At 37.5% G+C, this 18,952-nt stretch overlaps 1 protein-coding gene across 3 annotated transcripts; it reads left to right on the top strand.

The window, feature by feature from the left end:
- The first annotated feature begins 203 nt into the window (after positions 1-203).
- LOC110466310 (polycomb group RING finger protein 3-like) lies at positions 204-15,562 on the top strand. Of its 3 annotated transcripts, none has more exons than XR_002464726.1 (9): positions 204-338; positions 2,016-2,140; positions 4,670-4,766; positions 5,140-5,195; positions 6,126-6,185; positions 6,447-6,673; positions 8,985-9,065; positions 11,062-12,670; positions 15,300-15,562. XR_002464726.1 is itself a non-coding variant. In XM_021522728.1 (9 exons), exons 2-9 carry the CDS (start codon positions 2,032-2,034, stop codon positions 11,107-11,109), a joined length of 678 nt encoding a protein of 225 aa, XP_021378403.1. In that variant the 5' UTR covers positions 204-338; positions 2,016-2,031; the 3' UTR covers positions 11,110-13,818. The 3 variants fall into 3 exon arrangements, 2 of the variants coding, with proteins under 2 accessions (XP_021378403.1, XP_021378402.1); XM_021522728.1 differs by lacking the exon at positions 15,300-15,562 and adding an exon at positions 2,152-2,213 and having other exon boundaries at positions 2,016-2,078; positions 11,062-13,818; XM_021522727.1 differs by lacking the exon at positions 15,300-15,562 and having other exon boundaries at positions 11,062-13,818.
- The last annotated feature ends 3,390 nt before the right edge of the window (positions 15,563-18,952 follow it).

The raw sequence follows: 18,952 nt of genomic DNA, 5'->3' as shown, positions 1-18,952 counted from the left end.
GTTTCCAGGATTTCTCCCATAGATGTATTTTAAAGACTCCTTTATTTGGTCCTCAGTTTTCCTTCATGTGTGTGCTAATTATTGAATTTTAATACTATGTAAGATTTGTTTGATGAATAGGTGGGCGTTGTATAGCTGAAGTTATCTAAACGTTTATTGGATAAATTGGACCAATCGGAACAGTTTTTGTATCCCTCATTTAGGAAATAGTCCAAGATGGCGTCGATTGCTACGAGGCCTCTGAGAGAATATTTTATTTTCCCGAATCCTTCCAACATGAAGTATTTACCGAGCCAACGACTTCTCTGAAGATATATTTGTAGTTCATTGTGACAAAGGTTAATATTCTTTATAGCTTATCCTTATAGTTACTGTAGGGCCGATCTGTATGTGTGTGTTGCTTTGTTCGGTGTCAGCAAAACCCCAAATGACGAATGACAGTTATTTTAGGAATGTCCGGATGTAAAACGATTCCTACTGTCAATTAATAACTTTTATGTGAAATTTGTTTTTTTCCTTGTATGAGAATGCCATAATGTTATGCTTGCGGCACAAATGTCATGAGTTGTATATGTATCGTGGCGTTCAGGGCTGGTCGGTCGATAGTGTGGTGCTCGTCAACTCGTCCACAAACTGCAAGTATATTATTTCGGGTTAAATTTTCTCCGTTAAGCAGAGTATTTGATATTTCACACATATGCACATTGCACTGGATCGGTTTATATGATCTAGGCCTATTTCCTGATACTTATTATATTCAGTTTTTACTTCGATGATGATTTATACTTACTGATAGAAATAAGAATAGATCATAGTTGATTACATTGTACTTGTCCAATCTGCCCAGTGACTATTATGTTACAGTAACACAGATGCCTAGGGATCATATGTTTGGAATTGTTGGAGATCTTAGCTCCTGTCTATCACAGCTCTACAAGGCCGATTGTTACCTGTAGTCCCTTGCACAGGAACATGAGAATTTGTTACAGCTAAATTTGGACCTAAACTAAGGTGTTCAGAGTAATTTTACATGTTTTAGGGGTTTAGATAGACTTTTGGTAAAAATGACAAACCAAATGATAATATATACGAGAAGGGTGGAAAATTCTCGATGTCGAAAAGTCGACCCCATAACTTTTTGCATCCAAAACAACATTTCTAGTTGATGTATTGGAAATGCTTAGTAGTACCGTTTGAAATATGGATATTTTTTCTCTCTAAAAAGCCTACTATATGCACGTAAAATGTATTCTCATTCCACGGACATAATCTCCTTTTCCTCCAAAAACAGGCGCCAGTTTAGAGTTTCAAAATTGTTCGCAGTCATCGAGCCACTTTTTATATATTAACGAGGTTGACGTCAGCCTTGTGCCGAAACATGCAGTTTTGGTTTGCTTGTAATTTTAGCGAAAAAAATGGCTGCACTTCCAGCCAAAAAAGTTCCTTGATGACTGCGATAAATATACATCGAATAGAAATTGTGATTTTGATGCATGAAAGTTAGGTGGTGTCGACTTTGGTCCTTCGGATGGTTTTAAGTCCCTTGTCCCAATTCACTACTTCTTAGACTTCTGCTGGTATAAAAGATGCTTCCTTCAGAACCGACTTTACAACAGATTGAGGAAAGCAAAAATATGACTTCACTTCATTCTCTACAATTAATAGAAAAGTGACACCTGTCAAAAGCATACACTAAATAATGTTGGAATCTGTATAAATCAGCAGGTACAGCTGAATACCTTATACATTTAATTGAACCTGTGTAGTTTATAAATTCCACATGAAATTCATTGACTCGTCCAACAACCTGTTTGGTATCATTCTATAAAAATCTTTCAGCTTTTTTTTTAAGATGGTTCTTATTCATAAATTCTCTGCTTCAAAATAATGATATGTCTTAATTAAGTTGTAGCATTTTCAAATACAGCTGCTGTTTAATGGTGATCTGATCATGTAGTGGCCACCTGAAGGCCTAGCTAAGTTGATTTATAATGGATTTTGTTTTTTATTTTCAGAAAATTCTAATTCATCATGATGGAAAAGAAGGTTAAGCTGAGGACAGTGAACTCTTGTATCACATGTATACTGTGTAGAGGATATCTCATCGAGGCCACAACCACAACTGAATGTTTACATACGTGTAAGTACCACATGTATACTGTGTAGAGGATATCTCATCGAGGCCACAACCATAACTGAATGTTTACATACGTGTAAGTATCACAGGTATATCTCATTGAGGCCACAACCATAACTGAATGTTTACATACGTGTAAGCATCACATGTATACTGTGTAGAGGATATCTCATTGAGGCGACAGCCATAACTGGATGTTTACATAGGTGTAAGTATCACATGTATATCTCATTGAGGCCTCAACCATAACTTGATGTTTACATAGGTGTAAGTATCACATGTATACTATGTAGAGGATATCTCATTGAGGCCACAACCATAACGAAATGTTTACATACGTGTAAGTATCACATGTATACCTCATTGAGGCCACAACCATAACTTGATGTTTAAATAGGTGTAAGTATCACATGTATACTGTGTAGAGTATATCTCATTGAGGCCACAACCATAACTGGATGTTTACGTAGGTGTAAGTATCACATGTATACTGTGTAGAGTATATCTCATTGAGGCCACAACCATAACTGGATGTTTAAATAGGTGTAAGTATCACATGTATACTGTGTAGATGATATCTCATTGAGGCCACAACCATAACTGGATGTTTACGTAGGTGTAAGTATCACATGTATACTGTGTAGAGTATATCTCATTGAGGCCACAACCATAACTGGATGTTTAAATAGGTGTAAGTATTACATGTATACTGTGTAGAGGATATCTCATCGAGTCCACAACCATAACTGAATGTTTACATACGTGTAAGCATCACATGTATACTGTGTAGAGGATATCTCATTGAGGCCACAACCATAACTGAATGTTTACATAGGAGTAAGAATCACATGTATATCTCATTGAGGCCACAACCATAACCTGATGTTTAGATAGGTGTAAGTATCACATGTATACTGTGTAGAGTATATCTCATTGAGGCCACAACCATAACTGGATGTTTACGTAGGTGTAAGTATCACATGTATACTGTGTAGAGTATATCTCATTGAGGCCACAACCATAACTGGATGTTTAAATAGGTGTAAGTATCACATGTATACTGTGTAGGGGATATCTCATCGAGGCCACAACCATAACTGAATGTTTACATATGTGTAAGTATCACATGTATACTGTGTGGAGGATATCTTAGAGGCCACAACCATAACTGAATGTTTACATACGTGTAAGTATCCCATGTATATCTCATTGAGGCCACAACCATAACTTGACGTTTAGATAGGTGTAAGTATCACATGTATACTGTGTAGAGTATATCTCATTGAGGCCACAACCATAACTGGATGTTTAAATAGGTGTAAGTATTACATGTATACTGTGTAGAGGATATCTCATCGAGACCACAACCATAACTGAATGTTTACATACGTGTAAGCATCACATGTATACTGTGTAGAGGATATCTCATTGGGGCCACAACCATAACTAAATGTTTACATATGTGTAAGTATCACATGTATACTTTGTAGAGGATATCTCATCGAGGCCACAACCATAACTGAATGTTTACATATGTGTAAGTATCACATGTATCCTGTGTGGAGGATATCTTAGAGGCCACAACCATAACTGAATGTTTACATACGTGTAAGTACCACATGTATACTGTGTAGAGGATATCTCATCGAGGACACAACCATAACTGAATGTTTACATACGTGTAAGTATCTCATGTATATCTCATTGAGGCCACAACCATAACTTGATGTTTAAATAGGTGTAAGTATCACATGTATACTGTGTAGGGGATATCTCATCGAGGCCACAACCATAACTGAATGTTTACATACGTGTAAGTACCACATGTATACTGTGTAGAGGATATCTCATCGAGTCCACAACCATAACTGAATGTTTACATACGTGTAAGCATCACATGTATACTGTGTAGAGGATATCTCATTGAGGCGACAGCCATAACTGGATGTTTACATAGGTGTAAGTATCACATGTATACTATGTAGAGGATATCTCATTGAGGCCACAACCATAACGAAATGTTTACATACGTGTAAGTATCACATGTATATCTCTTTGAGGACACAACCATAACTTAATTTTTAGATAGGTGTAAGTATCACATGTATACTGTGTAGAGGATATCTCATTGAGGCCACAACCATAACTAAATGTTTACATATGTGTAAGTATCACATGTATACTGTGTGGAGGATATCTTAGAGGCCACAACCATAACTGAATGTTTACATACGTGTAAGTATCACATGTATACTGTGTAGAGGATATCTCATCGAGGCCACAACCATAACTGAATGGTTACACACACACGTTCGTTTAATGAGAAATATTCACTGTAACTGTGTTGTGTGAAATTTGTGGATTCATCTTTCTGGAAAAAATCAATAAATAATGCTGTCGTAAAATAAAATCCTGTATAAGTATTTCCAGGTTAGTTTGTAATATTATGTTGCACAGTCCATGTCAACACCACTAATACTGTTACCAATTACCACTATAGGATGTCTTATTCCAGTTGCCTTTTTTTTCTAGTCTGTAAGAGCTGCCTTGTACGGTACTTAGAGGACCACAATTCCTGTCCAAAATGCCAAACACTCATTCACCAAAGCCACCCCATGAACTATATCAGGTAAGTGTGATCAGTGAAATGTGTGGTGGTCGAGCTCTAAGAGAGGTGGGGGTATTATCACTTCAAACATCTCCTCCAACCAACCGTCACCCTTCTTTGTTTGGCAGTCTGGGTCAGTAATATATAAGTTGACAGTACAAATGTTAGAAGTTTCTGAGATATATTTGACAGGTGTAGTATACATCACAGTATCCTAAAAGGTTCTAGGATACAAAGTGTTAACAAATAACTGCTGTACACTATTTTTACCTTACCATTTGATCATAAAAAGCTTCTGATTTTGTATGTGATATATGCTGAATCCGACCTTGATGTCAGAAATTCATGCAATGAAACTGCTATGATTAATCCACTTTTCTCTTCCTTGTGATAGCCATGACCGGACTATGCAGGACATAGTATACAAATTGGTGCCAAATCTTCAACAAAGTAAGTCAAGTCAGAGATGATAGAATCTTGTTTAAATCAGTCAAGGTTGCAGGCTTATTTGGTTATTCATAAATATTCAATAAAACTTCACTTTTACTTGTTTGTAAAGCAGTATCCCTGCTATCTTCCACCGCTATAATACAAGAGACAACTGAAGGAGGTTCCTTTTCATAGACCTTTTTATCTACATCCTCTGTTTTAGTAAGATGGAAAAGGCTGAATGTTATCACTTAGTCCTAGTGGCAATAATTGGGATACTGGTATTTATCTTTTCCTATTACTTCCCCATCACTGTTCCTTCCATGGTTACAACCTGGACACTAGTTGTCACATAACATTTGTGTGGTGTCCACATAGACATCTGTTGTCTTATAATCTTTTCATGGTGACAACCTGGACATTAGTTGTCACGTAACATTTGTGTGGTGTCCACATACACATCTGTTGTCTTATAATCTTTCCATGGTGACAACCTGGACACTAGTTGTCACGTAACATTTGTGTGGTGTCCACATAGATATCTGTTGTCTTATAATCTTTCCACGGTGACAACCTGGACACTAGTTGTCACGTAACATTTGTGTGGTGTCCACATACACATCTGTTGTCTTATAATCTTTCCATGGTGACAACCTGGATACTAGTTGTCACGTAACATTTGTGTGGTGTCCACATAGATATCTGTTGTCTTATAATCTTTCCATGGTGACAACCTGGACACTAGTTGTCACGTAACATTTGTGTGGTGTCCACATAGACATTTGTTGTCTTATAATCTTTCCATGGTCTTTGTCTCCACACCATTGTCATTTAACTTTAATGCATTGTGACCATATAAAGTGACCTGCTAAAGTTCCTTCCAAGCAAGATAGTTTTAGGTAAAACTAATTAAGAATATGGACAAAAAACAAGTCCTTTTGTTGTTCTCAGAGGAATTAAGACGCCAGCAAGAATTCTTCAGGAAGCATGCCTCGCAGGGAATTAAACCAGGTAAATTGAATCATACTATCATTTTCATTGATATTAAATATTTCTCATTTTAAATAAACAAAAGTATCTTTGTAACTACATTCTTATAAGTGCAAAACTAATCTATACAAGAATCATTTGTTGATGGATTTTAAAAGAAGAAGGAAAAAGATAAAAGAAAAATACAGCGATAACTTTGAATGTATTTTGACCTCTGAGAGATATAAAATCTGATATCATATGTAAGTTGTTTGTTAAGTTCATGTTTTTGACTACATCCAGAATTAGAAGATGTGAATGATAACCACACAGAGAATGTTGTGTCAGTGAAGGAAGAGAACAAAGACTTCCATCGTCATGACGAGCAGCTGAATGTGTGCTTAGAGTGTCAAGGAACTATGAAAAACTTAAAAAGGAAATTCTTACGAATCTCGTCACAAGCCACTGTCAGTCACCTAAAGAAGTTTGTGGCTCTAAAGCTGTACAGTGATCAAACGAAATATACCAATGTAAGTCTGACTCACTCAACTCAGATACCTGCCTCTGATACCAATGTAAGTCTGACTCACTCAATTCAGATACCACCCTCTGATACCAATGTAAGTCTGACTCGCTCAACTCGGATAACAATGTAAGTGACTTACTCAACTCAAATATCACCCTCTAAAGCTGTACAGTGATCGAACAAAATATACCAATGTAAGTCTGACTCGCTCAACTCAGATACAAATGTAAATCTGACTTACTCAACTCAGATACCACCCTCTCAAGCTGTACAGTGATCAAACGAAATATACCAATGTAAGTCTGACTCACTCAACTCAGATCCCATCCTCTGATACCAATGTAAGTCTGACTCGCTCAACTCAGATACCAATGTAAGTCTGACTTACTCAACTCAGATACCACCCTCTAAAGCTGTACAGTGATCAAACAAAATATACCAATGTAAGTCTGACTCGCTCAACTCAGATACCAATGTAAGTCTGACTCACTCAACTCAGATACCATCCTCTGATACCAATGTAAATCTGACTTACTCAACTCAGATACCACCCTCTAAAGCTGTACAGTGATCAAACGAAATATACCAATGTAAGTCTGACTCGCTCAACTCAGATACCACCCTCTGATACCAATGTAAGTCTGACTTACTCAACTCAGATACCACCCTCTACCCTCTGATACCAATGTAAGTCTGACTCACTCAACTCAGATATCAACTTCTGATACCAATGTAAGTCTGGCTCACTCAACTCAGATATCAACCTCTGATACCAATGTAAGTCTGACTCACTCAACTCAGATTTCAACCTCTGATACCAATGTAAGTCTCACTCTCTCCTCTCCGATACCACCCTCCACTCCAATACCATTACTTTCTCAAATACCACTACCTGCTCAAATACTAAATTCTTCTCCATAATCAAACACCATCCTCTACTCAAATATCACCCTCTACTCAAATACCACTCTATACTTAAATTCTACTCATACTCAATCATCACCCTATGATCAAGTATCGCCCTCTATTCAAATATCACTCTACTCAGATACTACCCTCCACTCAAATACCACTTACTGAAATACCACTCTTTACTATGATCCATGCTCTATTGAAATACCACCTGCTCATATATCACCAACTACTCAAATACCACTTTAGCCCAAATCCACTCCCCCATTCAAATACCACCCTCAACTCAATTAATACTCTCTACTCACATATCACAATGTACTCTACTCAAATAACTACTTGTAGTGAGCCACTATTGATATCTTCAAGTGTTATTCCTAAATATGTGCCCACATATGAAGTTCGACGACTGTTTGATTCTAGTATCAGAGCAATAGTGCTAAATGCATCGTCTAACCAAAGTCAGTGAAGGGAGAAAACAATAAGATAATTACCTAAATTTAAAATATTTGTATTTATTGTAATAAGAATATATCATGTTTATTTATCCATGGTGACCAAATTTATCAAACATTTCTTTGTTTGTCAATTAAGTTGTTAAAATGACTGCAGGACATTTAAATGTTCTCGTTTGTACAGGTATTTTTTTTTCACTTTGATTTATTACCTAGTTGTTATTTTGCGAGGAAATTAACTTTGAAAGTTTGATTCATGAATAGAATATTAGTAGTGTTATATAAGGGGGGAAATCTGAACTTTTCCGTAAGTGTGAAACATCGTGAAACTGGAATCTTGTAAGTTCAAATGAACTTTAATTGTAGATATATTGGTATAGTATACCCCAAGGACCTTGAAAGTGTATTCACATATGAAGTTTGACAATTGCATTTTTCTGGCTGGTATCAGTGAAATAGAGCTGAATACAAAGTTAAACTACCATCAATATTTGTGTATAGTGCATGCTTTCTTAGCGAAAAATGATTAGATCAAGAAAGGGGTGCGCACTATACATGGGAACACTCTAAAACCAGTCCTAAGTTGTGACCATTAATCGTTATTTTTGATATACATGTACTGTACAGATGGACAACCTTTGTGTTATATGTTGTGGGGGCATAACAATGTTTTTAAGTACATCAGTTGGAATGTTGAAATTATAATCTTGACATACCAATCTATCTGTACTCAGCTCTAGACAGAAGCAGAAATGTTCGTCACATGTTGGGTTATCTGAAGATTATAAAATTCATTGTATTATCAATATCAATAAAATAAAAGAGAACATATATAATTTGGGAACTATAAAAAAAAAAAACATTGTTTTTTATATTTTCTACCTGTGTGTTCAAATTTTCATTTTTTTAAGGTTTAAAAAAGCTAAAAAAAAAGTATTTTTCTTTCAGATTGAAATTTTGTGCAATGATGAACTACTAGGCAAACATCATACTCTAAAGTTTGTGGCAGTCACAAGATGGAGGGTCAAGGTAGGTCACTGTACTCAGTCACAAGGTGGAGGGTCAAGGTAGGTCACTGTCCTCAGTCACAAGATGGAGGGTCAAGGTAGGTCACTGTACTCAGTCACAAGGTGGAGGGTCAAGGTAGGTCACTGTACTCAGTCACAAGGGGGAGGGGCAAGGTAGGTCACTGTACTCAGTCACAAGATGGAGGGTCAAGGTAGGTCACTGTACTCAGTCACAAGATGGAGGGTCAAGGTAAGTCACTGTACTCTCACATCAGATGGAGGGGCAAGGTAGGTCACTGGACTCTCACATCAGATGGAGGGTCAAGGTAAGTCACTGTACTCAGTCCCAAGGTGGAGGGTCAAGGTAAGTCACTGTACTCTCACATCAGATGGAGGGTCAAGGTAGGTCACTGGACTCTCACATCAGATGGAGAGTCGAGGTAAGTCACTGTACTCTCACATCAGATGGAGAGTCAAGGAAGTCACTGTACTCTCACATCAGATGGAGCGTCAAGATAGGTCACTGGACTCTCACATTAGATGGAGAGTCAAGGTAAGTCACTGTACTCTCTCATCAGATGGAGGGTCGAGGTAGGTCACTGTACTCAGTCACAAGATGGAGAGTCAAGGTAAGTCACTGTTCTCTCACATCAGATGGAGGGTCGAGGTAGGTCACTGTACTCAGTCACAAGATGGAGGGTCAAGGTAAGTCACTGTACTCAGTCCCAAGGTGGAGGGTCAAGGTAAGTCACTGTACTCAGTCACAAGGTGGAGAGTCAAGGTAAGTCACTGTACTCTCACATCAGATTGAGGGTCAAGGTAAGTCACTGTACTCTCACATCAGATGGAGAGGCGAGGTAAGTCACTGTACTCTCACATCAGATGGCGAGTCAAGGAAGTCACTGTACTCTCACATCAGATGGGGCGTCAAGATAGGTCACTGGACTCTCACATTAGATGGAGAGTCAAAGTAAGTCACTGTACTCTCACATCAGATGGAGGGTCGAGGTAGGTCACTGTACTCAGTCACAAGATGGAGAGTCAAGGTAAGTCACTGTACTCTCACACCAGATGGAGAGTCAAGGTAAGTCACTGTACTCTCTCATCAGATGGAGGGTCGAGGTAGGTCACTGTACTCAGTCACAAGATGGAGAGTCAAGGTAAGTCACTGTTCTCTCACATCAGATGGAGGGTCAAGGTAGGTCACTGGACTCTCACATCAGATTGAGAGTCGAGGTAAGTCACTGTACTCTCACATCAGATGGAGAGTCCAGGAAGTCACTGTACTCTCACATCAGATGGAGCGTCAAGATAGGTCACTGGACTCTCACATTAGATGGAGAGTCAAAGTAAGTCACTGTACTCTCACATCAGATGGAGGGTCGAGGTAGGTCACTGTACTCAGTCACAAGATGGAGAGTCAAGGTAAGTCACTGTACTCTCACACCAGATGGAGAGTCAAGGTAAGTCACTGTACTCTCACACCAGATGGAGAGTCAAGGTAAGTCACTGTACTCTCACATCAGATTGAGGGTCAAGGTAAGTCACTGTACTCTCACATCAGATGGAGAGTCAAGGTAAGTCACTGTACTCTCACATCAGATAGTTCATCAACACAATATATGATATTGTGTAGCTGTGTTGTTGTACATGGTAAACTCTTATACACAAGTCAAAATATTTGACGAAACATATCTCTGTCCATCCACACTTTTCTGCAAGATAACTTGCTTATACCCGGTATATCATTTGATTTTGTGGAAACTTGATAAGCATGTACAATGTCATAGTCTGAAGCTAAATTGGAAGTTTAAACAAAATCTGTACATGATTCGTTAGCATAATGCAGTCCTATTGGTAAGTGGTCCCTGCACAATACCTTGTTGTACAGTGTTATTTGTTGATATGTAGGTATGTTGTTGTACACATAGTAGCTGTAACACCAAGGGCTGCTGGTGCTCATCATTTCCATTTTTACATCGTAGCTATGTTTGATGTAAAATTTTGTTATTTTACAGGATGGTCCATTACTGCTTCACTATCGACAGAAAACATTGGACTTTTAATAAAAAAAAAGTGCTAATTTCCCATAATCCTGTCTTGTGCAGATGTCATAAGTACGCTGTTCTTCCCGCAGAAATTAAACATCGGATGTCTGAAGTGTGCAGCTCTTTCTGCAGAAAGTTAATATCAGATGTCTGGATTGCTCCATTGTCTCTGTGAAAAGTTAAACATCATATCTCTCAAAGCTCTGTTCTTCTGAAGGGTACAGTTCTCTACATTGGATGTTTAAAGAGTGGTGTTCTCTCTGCAGAAAGTAAACATTGGATGTCTGCAATAACATTATTCTCTCTGTGGAATCACTGATCTGTCATAACCATTGAGCACCACAACAATGAACCACACTCTGACATATACCTGCTGTACCATATCAAAACAGTTGCATTGTTGGTTGGTATTATGGCCGACTCTCCTGCAAATTTTACCCTCTAAATTGAGTGGGACCAGTTCTATTTGATGCACATCTGTATTTTAATCTACTAATCGTGTCTATGATAGAATCAAAGGATGGACCAATATATAACCGCTATGGGAAGGGCCTGTGTTTTGCAGGTCTACATATAATGTGTATAGACCAGCACTAGTCTATCTATGATACTGAAGCTCTTCAAACTGTTAGTACTAAATGTATATAGACTAGCACTAGTCTATCTATGATACTGAAGCTCTTCAAATTGTTAGTACTAAATGACTGTTACAGAATCCTCCTTCAGCCGATGGTCAATTGGTGACCAGCTGTAGACGTGAACATTTATTAAATAAACTGCAAGAGTCACGATGCTGAAACTAGAAATTTGTTATTTTATTCATGAGAATGATGAATATTTCTTTAATTCTGGTCACCAAGCTGTAATTTGAGTTTAGAAGTCATTCTGGTGTTAACTTTAAAGAAAGTCTTAAGACATTAAAGTTTGTTTCCTCTATATAATACTACAGGTATTATTTACAATGCTTCCCGACTTTAATGGTGCATACTATTTGCTGGACAACAAGGAATATCTTCTATCTGTTTATTTTGTTATAGATTTTACAAAAAAGGATTGATACCAGGATTATATCATGTGTCACTAGCTTGCTGACATGTGTAGTTAAAATTCATAACATTTTCCTATTTATAGAAAAAAAAAGATAAATATGACTGTCTGTCATTTGATATACATGTACTGGTAAATGATCCCAACAAGTAATAAACTATTTTCTTACATATTATTGAGTTTGATACAGTCTATTCCAGTTGAATAACTACACAAATTATGAACTTAGCATGCAGATTACATGTTAACATCACAGTAATAATCAATGCTGTAAATTATGGTTGATTTAAAAACTGAGTATTTGAAATTTGACAGTTGTTGGTTTGCATTTCATTACATAAATAGAACTAGAAATACTATATCTCATTTACCTATAATATGATGTTGAGTTAAAGTTCCAGAGTTTATGGTATATATATCAACTGATTTTAGTGATTTCTTTCACGGAACGTATTGGAGACAGTTTAGATTGGCGAGAGTTGACATGTAGGTAATATCTACAAGTACCCTTTGTGTGTATCTCTGGAGACAGGTAACTTGTGTGTATGTTTTTAAATCTGGATACGTACGTGTACTTGTATTGTTTGTGTGTGTCTGAATACATTGTTTATGTGTGACTGTGTATCTGGGTACATTGTTTATGTGTGACTATGTATCAGGGTACATCGTTTATGTGTGACTGTGTATCAGGGTACATCGTTTATGTGTGACTGTGTATCAGGGTACATCGTTTATGTGTGACTGTGTATCAGGGTACATCGTTTATGTGTGACTGTGTATCAGGGTACATCGTTTATGTGTGACTGTGTCTCTGGGTACATTGTTTATGTGTGACTATGTATCAGGGTACATCGTTTATGTGTGACTGTGTATCAGGGTACATCGTTTATGTGTGACTGTGTATCAGGGTACATCGTTTATGTGTGACTGTGTATCAGGGTACATCGTTTATGTGTGACTGTGTCTCTGGGTACATTGTTTATGTGTGACTATGTATCAGGGTACATCGTTTATGTGTGACTGTGTATCAGGGTACATCGTTTATGTGTGACTGTGTATCAGGGTACATCGTTTATGTGTGACTGTGTCTCTGGGTACATTGTTTATGTGTGACTATGTATCAGGGTACATCGTTTATGTGTGACTGTGTATCAGGGTACATCGTTTATGTGTGACTGTGTATCAGGGTACATCGTTTATGTGTGACTGTGTATCAGGGTACATCGTTTATGTGTGACTGTGTCTCTGGGTACATTGTTTATGTGTGACTATGTATCAGGGTACATCGTTTATGTGTGACTGTGTATCAGGGTACATCGTTTATGTGTGACTGTGTATCAGGGTACATCGTTTATGTGTGACTGTGTATCAGGGTACATCGTTTATGTGTGACTGTGTCTCTGGGTACATTGTTTATGTGTGACTGTCTGGGTACATTGTTTATATGTGACTATGTCTCTAGGAACATTGTTTATGTGTGTCTATGTCTCTGGGTACATTGTTTATGTGTGACTGTGTCTCTGGGTACATTGTTTATATGAGACTGTCTGGGTACATTGCTTATGTGTGACTGTCTGGGTACATTGTTTATGTGTGACTGTGTCTCTGGGTACATTGTTCATGTGTGACTGTCTGGGAACATTGTTTATGTGTGACTATGTCCTTGGGAACATTGTTTATGTGTGACTATGTCTCTGGGGACATTGTTTATGTGTGTCTATGTGTCTGGGTACATTGTTTATGTGTGACTGTGTCTCTGGGTACATTGTTTATGTGTGACTGTCTGGATACATTGTTTATGTGTGACTATGTATCTGGGTACATTGTTTATGTGTGACTGTCTCTGAATACATTGTTTATGTGTGACTGTGTCTCTGGGTACATTGTTTATATGTGACTGTCTGGGTACATTGTTTATGTGTGACTGTCTGGGTACATTGTTTATGTGTGACTGTATCTGGGTACATTGTTTATGTGTGACTATGTCTCTGGGTACATTATTTATATGTGACTCTGTCTCTGGGTACATTGTTCATGTGTGACTATGTCTCTGGGTACATTGTGTATGTGTGTCTATGTGTCTGGGTACACTGTTTATGTGTGACTGTCTCTGGGTACATTGTTTGTGTGTGACTATGTCCTTGGGAACCTTGTTTATGTGTGACTATGTATCTGGGTACATTGTTGATGTGTGACTATGTATCAGGGTACATCGTTTATGTGTGACTGTGTATCTGGGTACATTGTTCATGGGTGACTGTGTCTCTGGGTACATTGTTTGTGTGTGACTATGTCCTTGGGCACATTGTTTATGTGTGACTACGTCTCTGGGTACATTGTTTATATGTGACTATGTCTCTGGGAACATTGTTTGTGTGTGACTATGTCCTTGGGAACATTGTTTATGTGTGACTATGTCCTTGGGAACATTGTTTATGTGTGACCATGTCTCTGGGTACATTGTTTATGTGTGTCTATGTGTCTGGGTACATTGTTTATATGTGACTGTGTCTCTGGGTACATTGTTTATGTGTGACTGTATCTGGGTACATTGTTTATGTGTGACTGTCTCTGGGTACATTGTTTATGTGTGACTATGTATCTGGGTACATTGTTTATGTGTGACTATGTCTCTGGGTACATTATTTATATGTGACTGTGTCTCTGGGTACATTGTTCATGTGTGACTATGTCTCTGGGTACAATATTTATATGTGACTGTGTCTCTGGGTACATTGTTTATGTGTGACATCGTTTATGTGTGACTGTGTATCAGGGTACATCGTTTATGTGTGACTGTGTCTCTGGGTAAATTGTTCATGTGTGACTATGTATCTGGGGACATTGTTCATGTGTGACTGTCTGGGTACATTGTTTCTGTGTGCCTGTGTCTCTGGGTACATTGTTCATGTGTTACTGTCTGGGTTCATTGTTTATGTGTGACTGTGTCTCTGCGTACATTGTTTATGTGTGACTATGTCTCTGGGTACAATATTTATATGTGACTGTGTCTCTGGGTACATTGTTTATGTGTGAATGTCTGGGTACATTGTTTATGTGTGACTATGGATCTGGGTACATTGTTTATGTGTGACTATATCTCTGGGTACATTATTTATATGTGACTGTGTCTCTGGGTACATTGTTCTCTCTGGAGACAGGTAACTTGTGTGTATGTTTTTAAATCTGGATACGTACGTGTACTTGTATTGTTTGTGTGTGTCTGAATACATTGTTTATGTGTGACTGTGTATCTGGGTACATTGTTTATGTGTGACCGTGTCTCTGGGTACATTGTTCATGTGTTACTGTCTGGGTTCATTGTTTATGTGTGACTGTGTCTCTGGGTAAATTGTTCATGTGTGACTATGTATCTGGGGACATTGTTCATGTGTGACTGTCTGGGTTCATTGTTTATGTGTGACTGTCTGGGTACATTGTTTCTGTGTGCCTGTGTCTCTGGGTACATTGTTCATGTGTGACTGTGTCTCTGGGTACATTATGTGTGACTGTGTATCAGGGTACATCGTTTATGTGTGACTGTGTCTCTGGGTAAATTGTTCATGTGTGACTATGTATCTGGGGACATTGTTCATGTGTGACTGTCTGGGTACATTGTCCATGTGTGACTATGTCTCTGGGTACATCTCTGGGAACATTGTTTATGTGTGACTATGTCTCTGGGTACAATATTTATATGTGACTGTGTCTCTGGGTACATTGTTCATGAGTGACTGTCTGGGGTCATTGTTTATGTGTGACTGTGTCTCTGCGTACATTGTTCATGTGTGACTATGTATCATTGTTTATGTGTGACTGTGTCTCTGGGTACATTGTTTATGTGTGTCTATGTGTCTGGGTACATTGTTTATATGAGACTGTGTCTCTGGGTACATTGTTTATGTGTGTCTATGTCTCTGGGTACATTGTTTATGTGTGACTGTCTGGGTACATTGTTCATGTGTGACTGTCTGGGTACATTGTTTATGTGTGACTGTCTCTGGGTACATTATTTATATGTGATTGTGACTTTTGGTACATTGTTCATGTGTGACTAGTCTAGGTACATTGTTAATGTGTGACTTGTATGGTTATATAACAGCCGAAAGGGAACCACGGAACATTTCTCCAAGTAGTTTTAAGAAACAAAATAATTATGATGAACTACCATTCTTGTTTAATTGATGCAGAGTATTATTAACATTTCATTGGACACTTCAGTGTTGAAGCAGCTCTATAGAAGCAGCTCTATATAGTTAAACGTGAAGCCATTGGTGAAGTTTCCCTAGTAGTTACAAAATAAATAAAAGAGAAAGAAATGATCTACTGGGAAATATTGCAACCATATATTATACCAATGGTTTCATTTCTTTTACATGTGAGTTGAGGACTGTGTTTATGTCTCATCCTCAATGTCGTCAATTTTCAAATAGAAATTGATGAGAAGTACAAAAATTATGTAATGAAATAAGTGCATCTATTATTAAAAAAATTAACTCATGACATGATACAAACTTATGAGCTTATGTACTGATAAAGGTTAGCAACAATTCAATCTTATCCAGGCTCTTTTGATTCATTTGTATATGTGCATGAACACAAGTTAAAGTGATTATCATATAGTTGTCAATGATATAGGTTGTTTTGCATTTGTGATACTACCAGCTGTGCATAGGCCATATCCTGGATCGATCAATACCTTCCTGGCACCCACCATATCTGACCAGCATGCACCATATCCATTTTACTTCTGGTAAAACACATTTCAGAAAAGTCACGTCTCAATTACCCTGATTTCTGTTTTACCAATAATAAAATAGTTCCAGTGTGTAGTATATGATAAAATGGTTATGGTATGACCATTTCCATATCCTACTGTACCCCATATCAACCCTCGACCCTTATCAGCCCTTTGGCAGATAGGGAGGTTGAGGGTAGATATGGGTTAGGATATGGAAATGGTCATCCCATAACCATTTTACCATATTCTACCCCATAACAACCCTCGACCCTTGTCAGCCCTTTGGCAGATATGGGGGTTGGGGGTAGTTATGGGGTAGGATATGGAAAGGGTCGTGTGATACCTCAAGACATCAGTTCCTGCCAATATGTAACCTCTCCCACTGGTTCTCTAAAGAATAACACTGATTTCAGTCTCAAGGTCATTTTTTTCAATTCATGAATCCGCATTATCTTTTCATTAAGTACACTGCAGAAGGACAGCTTCCTGTTAGATATTACTTGTTTTATTGTTTATTCTGTTCAACATCGTATCTATATCTACTGTCAATCAGCAGAACGTGTTCGTAGGATTAAAGTTCAATAAAATTATTTTTCTTACATAAAAAGTAAGCATTCCTTTATTGACTGTACAAAGCTAAAATTGAAATCGGGTCAAGACGACCTGCCGATTATTTTATAACACTCTTTGTCACAGTTGGAATGACTATATTAATTACTGTGTTCTAAATTACGTTTACAAGTCATTTATTTGTGTGTTAAGTTTCCTACAACTCGTTTGTTAAGGTTAATTGCTCATCAGTAAATATTTAATCAAGGATGTATCGCTCAGCATCATTTTATTGTGGGACATCAAAAGGTTCCTGTTGATGTCCTATTTCATAAAATTGCCGTTAGTGCTCATTGAGTGCCTGTAGAGAAAATCCATGAACTCATATTAAGGCATCATTGGGAACAAAATGAAATCACTATAAAGAAGAGAAAATATCTCAAAGAATTTGTCATCTTTTGTTAATACAATGTATAAGATATCTTACTTGCAGTCACCATGGCATTCCTTTTTCAATTTCGTTTTTATTTGAAAATCAAGAAAGAAATGTTGAGTGTCGAATTGTTCCATCAGATAACAAACTTTTTTTTATAACAATTATGGAACAATTTATTTAAACTTATGTTGATCACTGTTTTTGCCCCGGCCTTGGTGAAAGGCGAGTGTGTTACCCACAGCACCAGCCGACCACCTGTGTTCCATCAGATCTAGATGGAATAGTATAACAATATTGATGTTACTTATAGCATCTGATGAACAGCAGGACCCACAATGGTCTGATATTGTCATCAACTTAAAACAAGGTGGAGCATTGTACAAACTTACATTACGTTACTTTGCGAGTTAAGTAAATTATAGATGCAATATATTAATGTTATCTCAGAAATTATTTATTTTGAATAAAATTTCAACAATGTATAAGTATATACCTGTTGTTGTTCATTTTGAGAATTCATATCATTGTTGCAAATACCGGTAGTTATTGAAATTCGTTCACAAAAAATAGGTGTTAACAAAATAGTGATTTACATAAACTGTTTCCTTCTATAGATTAGGTTCTTTTATACATAGCTTCTTTATGTAATTGATAAAAGATCAGAATTCTTTATAGGAAGGTTGATGGATAAACAAATTCTTTTTATACAGGTTTATTATTGTAGATTCTTTATATCTCTGAAATACTTTCTGATGTGAAGGTCTGTGTTTAAATGTACTGTACATCCTTGATATTTTTGGCAAAGTGGTACTGTTGAGTCCTACACCTTAATGATCTCAATCAGATTTAACGGATTTTCCTATGATGCTTGTTTTTGTGGATGTAGTTTCTCCATATTTAACATTAATTTTTAGGTCACCTGAGACAAAGTCTCAAGTGACCTATTGCGATCGCCTTTTGTCCGTCGTCGTCCGTCGTCCGTCGTGCGTCCGTAAACAATTTACATTTTCGACTTCTTCTCCAAAACCCCTGAACCAATTTCAATGAAATTTTGCAGGGACCTTCCATGGACAAAGGTCAACAAAAAT

The sequence above is a fragment of the Mizuhopecten yessoensis genome, unplaced genomic scaffold (assembly GCF_002113885.1).
Source record: "Mizuhopecten yessoensis strain PY_sf001 unplaced genomic scaffold, ASM211388v2 scaffold11129, whole genome shotgun sequence".
NCBI lineage: Eukaryota > Metazoa > Mollusca > Bivalvia > Pectinida > Pectinidae > Mizuhopecten > Mizuhopecten yessoensis.
This window is presented reverse-complemented; position numbering and strand designations above follow the sequence as displayed.

Bases quoted from the DNA above. Each gene is read 5' to 3' on its own strand.
- LOC110466310 (XM_021522728.1), top strand. From the start codon at position 2,032: ATGATGGAAAAGAAGGTTAAGCTGAGGACAGTGAACTCTTGTATCAC. The intron at 5,196-6,125 runs GTAAGTCAAGTC...TGTTGTTCTCAG, and splicing joins GGTGCCAAATCTTCAACAAA to AGGAATTAAGACGCCAGCAA. The intron at 6,186-6,446 runs GTAAATTGAATC...GACTACATCCAG, and splicing joins CTCGCAGGGAATTAAACCAG to AATTAGAAGATGTGAATGAT.